This window comes from Protobothrops mucrosquamatus, unplaced genomic scaffold, assembly GCF_001527695.2.
Source record: "Protobothrops mucrosquamatus isolate PMUCROS unplaced genomic scaffold, P.Mucros_1.0 scaffold2237, whole genome shotgun sequence".
In the NCBI taxonomy this organism is placed as follows: domain Eukaryota; kingdom Metazoa; phylum Chordata; class Lepidosauria; order Squamata; family Viperidae; genus Protobothrops; species Protobothrops mucrosquamatus.
Genome location: NW_015388326.1, coordinates 442,929 through 459,030, shown reverse-complemented (window position 1 = coordinate 459,030; position 16,102 = coordinate 442,929). Strand labels below are relative to the sequence as shown.

The 16,102-nt window shown below is 37.0% G+C and overlaps 1 protein-coding gene across 1 annotated transcript in view; it reads left to right on the top strand.

The window, feature by feature from the left end:
* The first annotated feature begins 370 nt into the window (after positions 1–370).
* Positions 371–16,102, top strand: part of LOC107295145 (sodium channel protein type 3 subunit alpha) — a 68,788-nt gene continuing 53,056 nt past the window's right edge. The window contains 11 exon segments of the mRNA XM_029285777.1: positions 371–637; positions 2,525–2,643; positions 3,691–3,780; positions 6,037–6,165; positions 6,902–7,003; positions 7,005–7,180; positions 8,215–8,487; positions 10,589–10,652; positions 13,191–13,332; positions 13,593–13,799; positions 15,474–15,604. Coding sequence (XP_029141610.1) covers positions 371–637; positions 2,525–2,643; positions 3,691–3,780; positions 6,037–6,165; positions 6,902–7,003; positions 7,005–7,180; positions 8,215–8,487; positions 10,589–10,652; positions 13,191–13,332; positions 13,593–13,799; positions 15,474–15,604 — 1,700 coding nt within the window.

Below are 16,102 nucleotides of genomic sequence, written 5' to 3'. Positions count from 1 at the left end.
CAATACTATTTTAGGGATAAAGATTATCTTAAGTCATAAAGCTCATTCCATAGGGTGAAGATACATATGCATCTGTCATCCATCCATCCATGTGTCTCAGCAGGTAACAGCATATGGCTGATCTGGTCTTGGCTCAGAAGCTAAGCAGAGCCAGGTCTGATTAATGGTGTACTGGGATGAGAAATCCAAAAGGGATTGTGTGTACACGTGTGCAGGTATCTGTGTTTGATTATTTATGTGTATTACATATGTGTGATTGATATATTAACACTGTTTATTTTTCTAACCAGTTTTTTATTTCACCTTGTTTTTTTCGCAGGACATTCTTATGCAATAGGCTAAAAGTAATTTCAATGTGCAGGATGAAAAAATGGCACAGACACTGCTGGTACCATCAGGACCTGACAGTTTCCGCTTTTTTACTAGAGAATCTCTTGCAGCTATTGAAAAACGGTGCACAGAAGAAAAAGCGAAAAGGCCCAAACAAGAACATAGGGATAATGTTGATGAGAATGGGGCAAAACCAAATGGTGACTTGGAAGCAGGAAAAACACTTCCTTTTATATATGGCGATATTCCTCCTGGAATGGTGTCTGAACCATTGGAGGATCTGGACCCTTACTATAGCAATAAACAAGTGAGTTTTAATTAAGATTGGCTGGATTTTTTAATAATATTTGCTGAATTTTGCAAAGGTTTTGTGAATGCTTGATGTTCTTAGTGTGTATTAACTTAAGTTTATCTTTCTCAGTTCACACTCAGAAAAAATGTTGAAAACATTTCCAGCATGGCTTTATGGTACGGTTCATGGGCTTCCTGTTTTATATTTATGCAGAACTGGCTCTAGGGCTGGAAAAAAGATAAGCGAGATCTTGATTAAAAACCACTACAAAAATGAGTAAAATAACTATAAACAACAACTATACAAAATTTAAAGCAAAGTACAATTATCTAAGTAGAAGTTATGGTTGGGGTGTGTGTGAAAGAAAGTAGCACACTATAGAACTCTTTTTAGATAATACATATATATTTAATTACACTATATCATCTTGCATATCTGTTCTTGATCTCCTTTTGTTCAGTACCTTTTGCAATAATAAAATCTTTTTTAAAAACAAAAGGAGATGGCAATAGCTATACAGTCAACTAAGAATACCGACTCACAATATAATAAAACTCATTGACTTTAAGTGGGACCCATAGAACGAATAGACCTGTCCTAGAAGATTGCTGTTACCACTGATAAAACTGAATATCACTATTTCTCATTGCCAGAATTCAGATCCTAGAGAGAGGCAGAATCTGAAAGAAAGAAATGAAGAGAAAAGCTAGAGAATGGGAAGGAAACCTGAAAGAGAAAGACAGAGATTTCAGACATGAGACTAAACCATGTCTGTGAGGTCTTGGTGCTCTCTGAGCTTGGTTGTTTTCTTGCAGATGTTTCATTACCCAACTAGGTAACATCATCAGTGCTAGAAGGGAGTGGGTTTGCTCTCTGTTTACATACAAGTGGCTTGCCCTAAATTAGATCTGTTTGCTTTGTAATAACTAAACTCATCTTTGGATATGTGTTTCACAAGTTCACCATAGTTGCTGTCCCTCCCGCTAGGGGAGGAGCAGTCAATATGGTAGACATTTAGCTGTTTGGTACAAGATGGAGTGTCCTTTAAAGTTAATACTAAGAAACATCATTACCCATGGTGCCTGGCAGATATTCCTTAGCTAAGAGCGTACATTACTTCTCAGCTGTAGAGTCTACTACTATGCAGAGTTCCCAGTGACTCAGCCTCCTCCCACAAGGATAGCCATTCTGAGTCAGCCTCTGGAAGTTGGTGGGATATGACATTTGAATGGACATTATTATATCACTATAGCCTATTTTTCTTACATAGATACAATTATGTGTTACCTTACAAGTTTGTAGTTGTGGGTTACAAACCACACTTCAGTTTTCCTTGTATGCTGCACCATGTTTCAGGTCAAACTTCTCCATTCTGGTGCTCTCCAGATCTGCAAATACCAGAATTTCTAGTCAGCATTTGTACAATGATGTATTGGGCATGTCTGTTCCAGTTCTTAGATTTTCTTGCTCATACACAGTAATAAAAAAGATATTATTTACTGAATATGAGAATATTTACCTATGCTTTTGAATTCATTAAAGTGTGGTATTATTGTGCCGATGAAAAAAGCATGGACTTTATTTGATTCTGATAATTTTTATTTACGTGTTAAAAATTTATATGCTGCCCCGTAAAAAATTAATTTGTTTTTCAATGTTACAAAACGTTACACACAAATGGACAATAAAATTAGCAGTGATAGTAATTGTAGGTATTGTGATAACAGCAACAACAACAAAACCCAACAACTTAATTTATTTTATTTGAATCCGGGTGCTAAATATACAGTGCTATATTTTCTTCAAAGGTCAATACAGTATCAAGATTTAGGAAGCGTACCATTTATGTATTCTTCATAAGAACATTCTAATTGAGCCATTATTTGTTTTTTTTCCCCTCAGACCTTCATTGTGTTGAATAGAGGGAAGGCAATTTTCCGATTCAGTGCCACATCTGCCTTGTACATTTTAACCCCTTTCAATCCTCTCAGAAAAATTGCTATTAAAATTTTGGTACATTCATATCCTTTTCAATGTCACAAACGAAAGTTGAATTGTTTTTCCAATATTATTTTGAAATTTAATTACTATCTTTACCGCTACAGTCAGAAAGAAATGTCTCTTGATGATAAAGGATGTTTTGAACAGTAGTATTAGAATAAACTGGTTTAAAGCTCTTGGTCAAATATTTTCTCTCTCTCTCTCAGGATATTTAGATTACAAATCTAAATGTTTGGCATAACGTAAAAGCTTAATAGTAGTATTTTTTCCATTAATTGTACTAATGCATTCTAAATTTGTTCATGCCATTAAAAGGAAAGGATACTGTTGGAATAATTATGTATCTCAGGAGACATGAAATGTATCATCTGCACCAGGTGGCATAAGGAGCATAACATGGTCACAAAAGGGAAGGTGGGGTGGGTGGATGGGGGATGAAGAAGGATGCATGTTTTGAGGGGAATGAGGAAAGAAATCAGTATTTGGATTCTTCTTGTTAATGGGTATCTTATCCTTTTAGCTGTGCTGAGAATAATTAGTTAGGGGAATAACTTTTATTCAGAAAGTTAAATAAAGTGATGAAATTGTAATTAGAAAAAATGGCCTCAGCAATTTGATGCTAAATTGACATCGTTTAGAATGTAGTAGAGACATTAATGCTTGGTGAATAAAATATCACAAATACAACTGAGATATCAGTACAACAAATGTATGGCTGGTTTGTATAATCTAGCTCTCCAGTACAACAAAAATACTTAGTTATGGGCAACAGATTGTGCTGCCCTATAGAGACTCCTCGTTATTATTGGCTGATATGTAACGACATGATCTGTGACAACCTGCCTATGATAGTTCTCTTAATACAAACCATAGTTTTAAATGTGCCATGTTTTCATCTATTTTTGCTGCAGCAGTTTAACGTGTTTACTCGGCTTAGATTTCACCTACTATCCAGTTTCTTTGTGGGATTCACCTTGTTTCAGAAAAATAAGGATGGCTCTGTCGTTAAGTTTGTTCGGTGATATGGCAAATAATAAAAGGCCCAAAGTTCCTTAACTTGGTTTTACATTATTCAGCATGCTTATTATGTGCACTATTTTGACCAACTGTGTATTTATGACCATGAGTAATCCTCCAGAATGGACAAAGAATGTAGAGTAAGTCAAACTCTTTTTAAACATATGTAAGTTATCTTTGTTTTTATGCATTTTCAATTGCAGATTTTAATGAGCAGCCTCAATAGCTGAACTGTGTTTCCTTCTGCTCCTTTATTTTAAATTTGTTTGTAAATGAAGTCATAGCAATAGCACTTAGACTTTTTTAGTCTAATTTTATATTTATATTTAAATTTAATTTAAATTTAATTATAATCTAATTAGATTATAAATAAAGTTATAAATGTGTGACTTTGGATTTATATCCTTCCTTGGAACTCCAAATGGCAGACTTGGGTTTCCTCAAAAAATGTGCATCAAGGTACAATACTGACTAGACCAGGGGTCTTCAAACTTGGCCCTTTTATGACTTGTGGACTTCAACTCCTAGAATTCCTCAACCAGGCATGCTGGCTGAGGAATTCTGGGAGCTGAAGTCCACAAGTCATAAAAGGGCCAAGTTTGAAGACCCCTGGACTAGATTGAGGATAAGGATGACCTTCAGACAATTAGAAACCATACTAAGGGTTTACAAAGCAGAACAAGAATCAGGGAATGGACAATTGATATTACTTTAAGACTTTCATTCCACCTGCAGTTGCAGTGCATCCCATATACATATTTGCTTTTACATTGGAGTAAAAAAAATGTAACAAATAGATTTACTGTCCCAGGTGCCTATTCAACAAAACAATTTTTAAAAAGCTGTTTCCAAAGAGCTTAGAGCTGCAGATTATTTTTAAGAGACCATATAGTGGTTTGTTAATTCCATGAATGGCATCAGTCCTAGTTAGATCCTCAGACCGGATTAGTTTCCACAAACTTCCACAAACCTTTTATTTGCTGATGTCGTGGTAGCGATTCCTCCTTCCCTTATTGCTTGTTTGCATTTGCATTTCTTTTTTCTCGATCTCCCTTTCCTTTGGACATCTTCCTTGTAGTAGTTAACCATTTTGTTTTGTTTGGGTCACATCATTTCCACTACTTCTTCGGGCAGTTCGAATGATGCCTTGATGCTCATTGTGGCCCATCTTTTTTAAAAGCTGAATAATCATGCTTCTCTTTTTGTGCTCATGATCCCTGTATATTCAGCAGAATGTATGCATTGCTGCACATATTCAAAAACAGCTTAAGAAGAGAAGAGAAAAGGAGTTTGTAGAATCAGAGTGAAAAAAGAAAAAAACCAAATTAGTAACAATGAATTTTGTAGCAGAGGTCTGCAAAATGACCCATACTTTCTTCAGAACTTCGGCCAACTTGCTAAAGTAAAGTATACCCTCTTTTTTTAGATTCTTCATTTCAGCCCCCTTTTTGGAGTCTCCTGAAAGTGCCACGATCAAACATTCATTATTTTAAAGTTTATTATTTCTTTCCAATCCTGAAACAGAAACAAAAGCAAAACTGTACCAAATCCCATGCTTCCGGAATGTTCCGGGGCTGAAGTCATTGCTTTTCTGCAACAGTGCCAGTATGAAAATCAGGCTGGCTCCCTCTGGGTTGATTTTTCACAAGTTTGTAAAGAGTACTTTTTTTTAGAGAACCTTTCTCTAATTTGATTCTTGTTGGATCTTTTATCCGATTTCTATTTTTGTAGTATTGATGTATTTTTACTTTTTACGTAGGATTGTTTTATATTGTACTTTTTATGTAAGTCGCTGAGAATTGTTTTTGACTGGGGTGGCATGCACATATGTTTCATAAATAAATTATTTATGCAAACCTGAGGTTCCCCCACTCCCCAGACACCAGTTCTTGGATGTGGGTGTTGCTCATAAAAATGGACATTCGGAAAATGAGCTATTTATATAAGAATAGCAAGAAAGTTGATCTTCTGATACATGAAACATATTTGCTTGCTTATGTAAGGCAGGTTCACTAGTAAAGGGAGTCTGGATTTTTAAAATGTTTTTGTTAGAAACAAGAAGTGAAATTGATAATGTATTTGCATATCCAATTTTCTACTAGAATACAGGCTGAGAGGCTGATTTATGTATTTATCAACTTTAGCTGTGATCTCAGTGGATCATGGACACAGTCATCCAATGTGTCTTAAATTAGTGTTGCTAGGTCAAAATAAAATACAAAAATAAATGAATAGTGTGTGTTACCTTCATCTGATCTCACTGGATTTATACCATTGAACATTTGGGGAAAGTTAATATTTCTAAAGTTTTATTTGTTGTTATGTATTAAATCTGTGGGCAAATTAAGTAGTGTATGGAATTCAACGTTCTTCAACCTTCATCTGCATGCTTCCAGGTACACATTCACTGGAATTTATACCTTTGAATCACTTACAAAAATCCTTGCAAGGGGCTTTTGTTTAGAAGGATTTACTTTTCTTCGAGATCCCTGGAACTGGCTTGACTTCAGTGTCATTTTGATGGCGTAAGTACCATACTTATTTTAAAAACTTTACAATGGACTTGAAATTGGTGCAAGAGTTTATCTTATTAAGAGGCATATATTCACTGGAATAAACAACATTCTGCCAATAGCGAAGTTTGCATTTCAATAAACATGCAAATGGTTACATATTTCATGTGGCCCGCAAAGCCATCCTGGAAACAGTGAGGGAACGGCCCCCTCTGCCTTGGCCCTAGCCCAGGCCAGCCGGGAGCCAATGCACAATTTTGTGATGGCCATTTTGGCACTTGCCCTGGTGGACCATGCCTTGGCACTTGCCCCAGTCCCACCCCCTTCTGCCAGAGACCCTCAGATCTGTCCCACTCCTGCCTAGGCTCCCATAGGCACTCTTGATGCGAATGATGTAGAACTTGCCACGCCCACCCAGTAGGCCACACCCACTCCATCCACGCCCACCCAGTAGGCTGCACCCACTCTGGCCAGACCCCCCTGGCCCCCCCAGGGCAACCGCAATGCTGATGCGGCCCTCAGTGAAATTGAGTTTGACACCCCTGATTTAATAGGATGAGTTAGGACTTCAACACTCATAGATTCCAGCCTGCATGGCTAAAGACTGAAGGGCATTAAATAGGGGGATTTTACTGGTGGGCATAGGACTTCAAAAGGACAAATTATCTAAATGGCCTTCATGAAAAAACACCGAGTAATTAGACTAAGCTCTGCCTCAATTCTGAATAACTGTGGTTTAATTCTACAGGTATGTAACAGAATTTGTAAACCTAGGCAATGTTTCAGCTCTTCGAACTTTCAGAGTATTGAGAGCTTTGAAAACTATTTCTGTAATCCCAGGTAAGGAGTGGTTTGATGAAGGGCCAGACCCCTGGTATTTTCAGCTGTTTTTTGTGTGTTGTCATTGTGTTTGTGTGTGAACTCCCCTATTACAGATATGTGACAGAGTTTGTGGACCTGGGCAATGTCTCAGCGTTGAGAACATTCAGAGTTCTCCGGGCATTGAAAACAATATCAGTCATTCCAGGTGAGAGCTAGGTTAAAACCAGAGGCTGACTTCTTAATTTCATGGAAGCCACCCGCTTTTTCGTAGATAAGTCTTGCTGATTGCTGCTAATGTTACTAAAAGGCAGGAATCGGAAGATCTTTGTCTTTTCAAATGTAACATTTATTTTGATTTGCAAAGTCAGCCTTTGAGTTTTAAAAACAATTGCATGTGACACCTACAAAATGCACAGCTTACATGTTTTATTTTGGTTCTGGGTTTGCTTTATGTTGATGCTGCTGCATTATAGATGACATTTTTTTTCTTGTATAATGGAAAGCTTTAATTAATACTATAGCTCCTGTATTGCCATATTTTTTTTATATTGTTTCAATGTGTCATCTTAAACACATTTAGAAGACTGTCCAAAAACATGGTGAGATTTATTCCAGACAGAACATAAAAGAACAAGATCCCACTGCATGTTCAGATTTGAATAAAGATGTTACAGAAGTTTTTCAAAATTAATGGTTGAAATAGGATTTTGACATATATTGGGTATTCAGTTCCCAGAATTTTTAGCCAGCATGCTGCCCCAGAAATTCCAGGAATTTCTATCCCAATATGTCAAGACATATCAATGAACTGAAGAAACTTCCCAAAAAAATGTGAGATAATTTTTTAAAATAAAAATAAATGATAAATAGAGAAGTATACTCATTGAATATATTATGCCTGATCTTAGCCAAAAGGCCAAGAAGAGGCTATTCATTAAATGCCAAGGTAGTCATGGCCTAGGATCTCATCTCTCTGCTTTCACTTTTTTTGGAGAATAATTAAAAAAATGGATTACCTTAAATGAATATGCCATTTTTTAAAGAAAAAAGGGAAGCAGTACATCTCATTTTGTACTATAGAAGATTTTTCTTCATACATTTTTCACAAGTGCTAGTGCTGTCCATAAAGCTTTACTGTTTCACAAACGGGACATGGCTTTTGCTGCATGGCATCTTAAATAGAATGGAAGAATGTTTGACACACTCTGATCAGCATTTTTGGTCCCTTTCTGCCTGCAGGCCTGAAGACAATTGTAGGGGCCCTCATTCAATCTGTGAAGAAGCTCTCAGATGTCATGATCCTCACCGTGTTCTGTCTGAGTGTATTTGCACTAATAGGGCTCCAACTTTTCATGGGGAACCTGAGGCACAAATGCTTGCTGTGGCCATTGGACAATTCTACTTTTGAAGGAAATATCACTTCCCACTTCAATAGTACAGAGGGAGAAAATGATACCTATGTAAATATGACAGTGACCACTTTTAACTGGAAGGAGTACATTGAGGATGAAAGTAAGAATGCTTTAATATAATTGGTAGATAGAGGGGGAAAAAATATAATCATGTATATTATCAGATGTGCCCAGCAGGGATTCTTCTACTATAAAAAGTCTCAGGAAACAGCAAAATTGTTTAAAAAAATCACCTCCTTTCTTTTCCATTGATCTTAGCATATTGATATCATTTCACATAATTTCATGCAAATAACCAAAAAAACTAGTATTTTAAAAACTCTTAATGTTCGGTTGTGAATACAAATCACAATGAAGTGATAATGGCGAAATTATGTCATGATGTCATGACCCATGTTATTTGCCCCCTCCTTGACTCTCTGTAGAGTCTCTCTGGAATTTAACATGGATTTAAAAAATAAATACTTAACTTTTATGGATTTAATAAAATAATCTCTAACAAGCTAAAATAATAAATTAGGGATATAATGGTAATTGGTATAGACCTCTGTTTGTTTATCCAGGTGTGACTCTTACTGAATTCCCTCCCATTAATAAGGCTAAATGTTCATTTTGTGTGTTTGCTACAATACACACACAGTCCTTACAAAATTAATGGGCATCAATTGTCATTGAAAGAAGCATTCACCCTTCTTGTCTATGGAGATTCTCAATAATTCAGGTCATGGTTGTTCCAGAAGTTCCTTTTCCAAAAGGCAACTGGACTTTCTTGGATTTTTTTCTATGAAAACATTTCACTTTTCACCCAAGAAGCTTCTGCAGTTCTAACTGTCTGGAGGGGAATGGAAGGATTTCTATCTTTGCAGTTATCTGGTCATTAGCATTCAGAGGGTCATTTGTTATCTCTCTGAAAGTTGTTGAGCCCATGATTGAAAATCCTCCTTGAAAAGATCCAACAGGAGCTCCTTCATAACAAAGAAGAAAACATCAAACGGAGCAATGTTGTCATTTCATACATTGCAGGAATATCTGAAAACTCAGGAGGATTTTCAACCAACACAACATATGTGCCCACTTTAAACCCAGGAATACTTTAAGGCAGATGCTTGTCCATTCCAAAGACAAAACACTCAGACACAAACTGAGTAATGTAGTATATGCAGTGCAATGCAGTGAGACGTGTACAGACCTGCACATTGGGGAAACAAAACAACCACTTCACAAATGCATGGCACAACATAGGAGAACAAACTCATCAGGACAAGATTCAGTGGTCCATCTGTATTTGAAAGACAAAGATCACTCTTTTACAGACAGCAAAGTCCACATTCTGGAGAGAGAAGACCTCTGGTTTGAAAGTAAGATCAAAGAGGCCATCTACATAAAGATTGAACAGCCCTCTCTCAACAGAGGGGGAGGGATATGACACCACCTATCTTCTGTTTACATAGCACTTTCAACGGTCCCAAGAAGGCTCCATAGCCATTTACATTCTAATTCAGGTGAACCTGAGGGCACAGATAAATCCCTCAAATGACCAGTGACTCTCAGAGAACTAACAACCAGATGAGCTTCAAAGAATATAAATCCTTCCATTTTCCTCCTGTCAGTGAGAACTGAAGAAGCTTTTTAGATGAGAAGCAAAATGTTTTCAAAGAAAAAATCAAGTTCACTTGCCTTTTGGAAAAAAGCTCCTTGGGGATTCACCTTTATCACATACCGGTACTCAGGATCCCAAGATCTTTCCTGAATTCAGTGAGGCAAACTCCTAGAAATTGGGCATGGGACTATAATTTAAGATTTTTTTAATACATATGACAATACAAATTTATATATTTGAATCAATTAGTAGAATGTTTCTAACAATGACCATCTAAACATATGGAAGAGAAACTCGTATTTACTTTTAAAATAAAGTAAAGTTTTGCACTGATATATTTTATTTGTTCTAATTTATTTGCTGCTTAATTCAACAAAGCTCCAAGAGGCTTACAAAATAATTCAGTAAAACAATAATAAAAATGATTGAAAAAAGTAATAGCATTTTGAGTAATAATCCATAACTTCCATAAAAGAAGGTTTTCCTCATCACACATTTATAATTAATTATAGTATTTTCATACTTCTGATGTTTATGGATCTATACTTAATGTCTGCAAACAAAAATAGTACTGTAATTGTTTTTTCTTTTTCTCAATCAGGTCATTTTTATGTTTTGGAAGGACAAAGAGATGCACTTCTTTGTGGTAATAGCTCAGATGCTGGGTAAGAATATTTAATAATCCTCTGTATTCCATACTGTTGTATTGAAGTTAGAAAACATTTAACCTCACATGATCCAGGATCTGCAGGAGCTACTTGTGAGAAGAAGGAAGTCTTATGAGCATAAGAGATGATTGTGCATATTAGAATAATCATTCTAATGTAATGTAATTACCTAAGATAATGCTAGCAGAAATTAGCCCATTCCTAGTTATGCACTGGTAATGGTTTTATCTAAATATAAGTGCCCACTTTTATCTATTATTTAAAACAAAATGTAATAATAATAGTAGTAGTAGTAGTAGTAGTAGTAGTAGTAGTAGTAGTAGTAGTAGTAGTAGTAGTAGCAGTAGCAGTAGCAGTAGTAAAGTTGGAAGGGACCTTGGAGGTCATCTAGTCCAACCCCCTGCTCAGATAGGAAACCCTATACCATTTCAGACAAATGGCTGTCCAGTCTCTTCTTAAAAACTTCCAGTGTTGGAGTATTCACCGCTTCTGGAGGCAGGTTGTTCCACTGGTTAATTGTTCTAACTGTTTCTAAAGTATTTTGATAATCAGTGGATTAATTTTTGAAATGTATTTTAAAATTTTAACAAATTGTGAGCATATCAAAATTTCTCTAAATAGATTGCCAAGCTATTTATCAAGCCGTTGGTCTGCCAGAATTATTTAAAATAGAAGCAGAAAAATTCAGTGATCCCTTTTACATTATTCTTGTATTAAAAACATGAAACAGAATAAGGCAAGAACTTTTTTAAAAATCAGTAGAAGGACAAAAATATGTACAGCCAGTATCTATCTTTCTTAAACAATTGCCAAGCTAATTTTTGCATGCCGAGGAATTCAAGCCAATGGTTAGTTGATTCAGTGTAGTGGTGATGGGGAATATCATCTCTTGCAACATTATGTTTGGGATAAGAAAATCATCCTTATCTTGCATTATTATCTATTATCCTATATTTTATCAAATTGTTCCTGGCAACTTTGTTCACTTTCCCATGTTCTTCTTTTGCCTTTCCAAAATAAGTTGAGGGACATTGCACAAAAAACTACACCAAAAGAAACTAGACATTTGGGGAAATTGGGGACTTCCTTGTTCTGTAATATTCATTTACATCTGTTTTCTATAAATCCAACACATGTGGAACATTATTTTTAAAATATATGTATTTGAATTTTGTTTTTGTACTTTTATTAATTAACCGAAACTTTTGATTATGGCTGGGAAACCTCTGCCTATTCAAAAATGTTTTCACAAGTTCTTTGCCCCTGCCAAATACAATTAAAGAAAAATTATGTTTGCAAATGCCATTTTAGAGATACACGTGATGCTTAATACATTTAGAATGACAAAAGTAAATGATATGGGATGATATCAATAATAAGCAAGAAAAGCATCGAAAGCAATCACTCATTGAATTTATTTCCACCTATTTAGCATTGCACAGTGCCCTTGCTATACAATGACATATTTTGTCAAAAATTAGTGTACAAATATAGTAGCATGATAAAGTGCTAAAGTAGGCATGGGTTGCCAACAAGTATGATCATTATATGAGTATTTAGCTTTGCTACTCTTCCTGAATATCTCATAGTTTACTCTAAATATGTAGCTGTTGCTGACCAGGAATTCTAGTACTGTGAAGGCTACTTATTATTATTATTCTTTTCACCATAATCTTTATCACCAGGTAAAGACTAATTTCAGATAGCTTTGAAATTAAGAACTAATGTATTTTTCAGATCAAGCAAATACCCTGCTTCAATATTAGAGATTTTGGCCACTGCATCAGGTGCCTTTGTATGCTTTACAAAACATATATAATGCAAAATCTCTTTTTGTAATACATACACTAAGACAACTGTGTTTGAAATTAATGAGCTCCCAAAGGTGCTTTTTCACAAGGCAACTGGACTTTCTTGTTTTTCTTTGAAGACGTTTAGCTTCTCATCAAAGAAGCTTCTTCAGCTCTGACTGGATGGTAGGGAATGGAAGGATTTATATTCCTTGCAGACAGCTGGTCATTTGCATTCTTTTAGAGAGTCATTGAGGCCACCTGGAGGTTTATCTGTGTCCTCAGGGTCACCTGAGTAGTGCAAATGGGTGTGTGGTGCCTTCTTGGAACTGCTGAAAAGGGTAGAGTCTGTCAAATGAAGGCAAATATACATGTCCCAAGATAACATTGCAGGATCCAATCTGGGTCTATCACTGGGACCAGAGATTTAGTTTTCCGAGCTTTCAGACTTGTGCTGGAGCCCATCCTCGGTCTGTGGGGGTCTGTGTTCTTGAAGACCAATCATGGCATCTTCTGGCAAACAGCCCCCCTGGTATCTCAGCATGAAAGAGTGTTAGTTATTTAGGACTAAAATGTTCATTGATCTCAGTGAGATTTAAAGTGCAGCTGAACCCAGTCTAGTGCATTCATGCACAATCAGGAACATAACGGAAAATAAATGGTTCAGATTAGAATGAAAATGTCACTCTGAAAATATTTTGAAAGTGCAAATAACAAGAATACTCGATGCAATTCTTTTTCATAGCCATTGCCCAGAAGGATATGTGTGTATAAAAGCTGGTAGAAACCCCAACTACGGCTACACAAGCTTTGACACCTTCAGCTGGGCCTTCTTATCACTCTTTCGGCTGATGACTCAGGACTTCTGGGAAAATCTTTACCAACTGGTGAGAACAGTCATGAGGCAAGGTTAATATGTATGATATTGGAACAAAAACATCAGTCTTGCTGCTGATTTATTTTAATGTAACTAACTTTTCAACAAAGAATTGCTACTTATTATGCCTGTTTGGTATGTCGCTGTAGTTTCATGATTGCAATCATAAAGTAATAGTGATTTTCAATAACTAAAACTGATTTTTTTTTAAATTACGTAGATGAGTTCTTTTTTTGTGTTTGTTTTTCTTTCTTCAACTCACTTTCCCAGACTCTGCGTGCTGCTGGCAAAACATACATGATCTTTTTTGTCCTGGTGATTTTCTTGGGTTCTTTCTACCTGATCAACTTGATCCTGGCTGTTGTTGCCATGGCCTACGAAGAGCAGAATCAAGCCACCATGGAAGAAGCTGAGCGGAAAGAGGCAGAATTCCAGCAGATGCTGGAACAGCTGAAAAAACAGCAAGAAGAGGCTCAGGTAGCTTGGTTTTAGAAGATGTCATTTTGAAACTGCTGAAATGCAGGGGATGCATTAAATGCATCTTCCCAGATTTTTATCCAAGTGTGTCCCAATTGATAATGCACAAAATATAGGATGCATATCAGAATGGGGTGTTGCTGGCTACCAGAGCCTGGAAGAGATGGAGCCACACTGATTTCATATTCTCCCTCTTCTTTTGTCATGTGAGTTGTTTATATTAGACCTTTTATTTCCAGACTTTCTGAGCAGATGAAATCAATCATCTTTTATTAGCAATAAGAAGTGTCTTTGCCATCCATTCAGGAGTATAGGGCCAACCCAGTGACATAATACCTCATCTCTGCATTCTCATGCTTTTGCCATTATGCACTATCAGGAATATGCTAAACAATACTGCCTGAAGCTGGAAAAAGATGGGACCCGTACCAATGGATAATGACAGTGTCGGAATACAAGGGGAGGATCATCTTGGTCATCTTGTAGATTGTTGAATCTATACTTCCATCCATTTGGAATCCCTCTTTATGACTTCCCACTTGAGATTAAAACAGTGCCTCCTATTTTTGCTGAACTGATTTTGTAACATTATCCAAGAAATGCCCAAGGCAGTCTATTCTAACAATTAAATTGTTTGGTTAGAGCACAAGCATTTATTTATTTAAAAAAAATAAGTCCTAATTTTGTGATCAATCAGTAGTTCTATTTAGGCATTTGCATGATAATTTTGAACAACGTAAAAAGTGGGAATATTTCCTCGCACTACTCCCATGTCCTACTCATCCCATCCTTGGTTTTTCCAGCTTCACACACTCAACTAAGATCATTAAAGAATACTGAATTCATATATGCTTGATTGTGAGTTCAGTTCTGAGTAATCTGCCACCAGGCTTCCAGGTAATAGGTGGAGGTCTACTTGCATTCGTGCAAAAAGGAGTACTTTTCTTCTCACTTCCCAACTGAATGTGTGGAGGTTGGAGAGAGCTTGTCTTGGATTGGGCAGGAGGTTAATACAACAAATACACACAGTTTCATCATCTACATTGCCTGAAGTCCTTAATGACACAGTTGAGCAGGGAACTTGCTTGTAGGGAATAGGGCAGAATTGTATTCTGTGTACTCTCTATAGCAGACATGTCAAACACAAGGCCCGGGGGCCGGATGCGGCCCGCGAAGTGGTTTCATGTGGCCCGCGAAGCCATCCTGGAAACAGTGAGGGAACGGTCCCCGCTGCCTTGGCCCTGGCCCAGGCCAGCTGGGAGCCAATGTACAATTTTGTGGTGGCTATCTATGCTGAAACGCATTCAGTCTTAGCTCCATAAGCCCCCTCACCCCCCGCATGGCCTGAGAGGAACAGTGAGGCTCCTCCAGTAGACCATGCCTTAGCACTTGCCCCGGTTCCACCCCCTTCTGCCAGAGACCCTCAGATCTATCCCACTCCTGCCCAGGCCCCCACAGGCACCCTTGACGCAAATGATGTAGAGCTGGCCATGCCCACCCAGTAGGCCACACCCACTCCATTCATGCCCACCCAGTAGGCTGCACCCACCCTGGCCACACCCACCCGGCCCCCTGAGGGCAACCGCAATGCTGATGCGGCCCTCAATGAAATTGAGTTTGACACCCCTGCTCTATAGCTAAGGGAAGGTAACAGTGGGCTTTTTGTTGATACAGTTTTCATATGTGATTGGAATCCCCAACATGACTGGAGTTCATATTCATGTACACATTGGCTACTCTCACCTTCCGCTGCCTGATATGTGGAAAGCAGTTGAGATAAACACAATGTTGGCATTCAAGAAAATGTAAAAATAATGCAGTAGGTGAAAATAGTTTACCTTGGCATGTGTGAAGCTTTTAAAACACAGTAGAAACAGTAGTTACAAACTTTGACATTAGCTGATTTTTGAACAGCTGGTGGAATTGTCTGCTGTATTACAAAAAAAAAACCTTATGCAGATGTTTCAAGAGGTGATTGTGGGTTAGCAGCCTCTCTGAACAAGCTAATTTATGCAGAGAGAGCAATTAGTCCATTTAGCTCAGCATTATTGACAATAAGCTCTCCAGGATTTCAAGCACAGGAAAGGCACAGGATCGAACTTGTCACACAGAGCAGATGCTCTGCCAGCCAAGTGTTGACTTTTTAGTCAAAATTTAGATTCTGGAGCAGAGGTCCTAAGTAAAAAACAAGCAAACAAACCACTTCCTTAATACAGCCATAATAATAATAATAATAATAATAATAATAATAATAATAATAATAATAATAATAATAATAATAATAATAATAATAATAATAATAA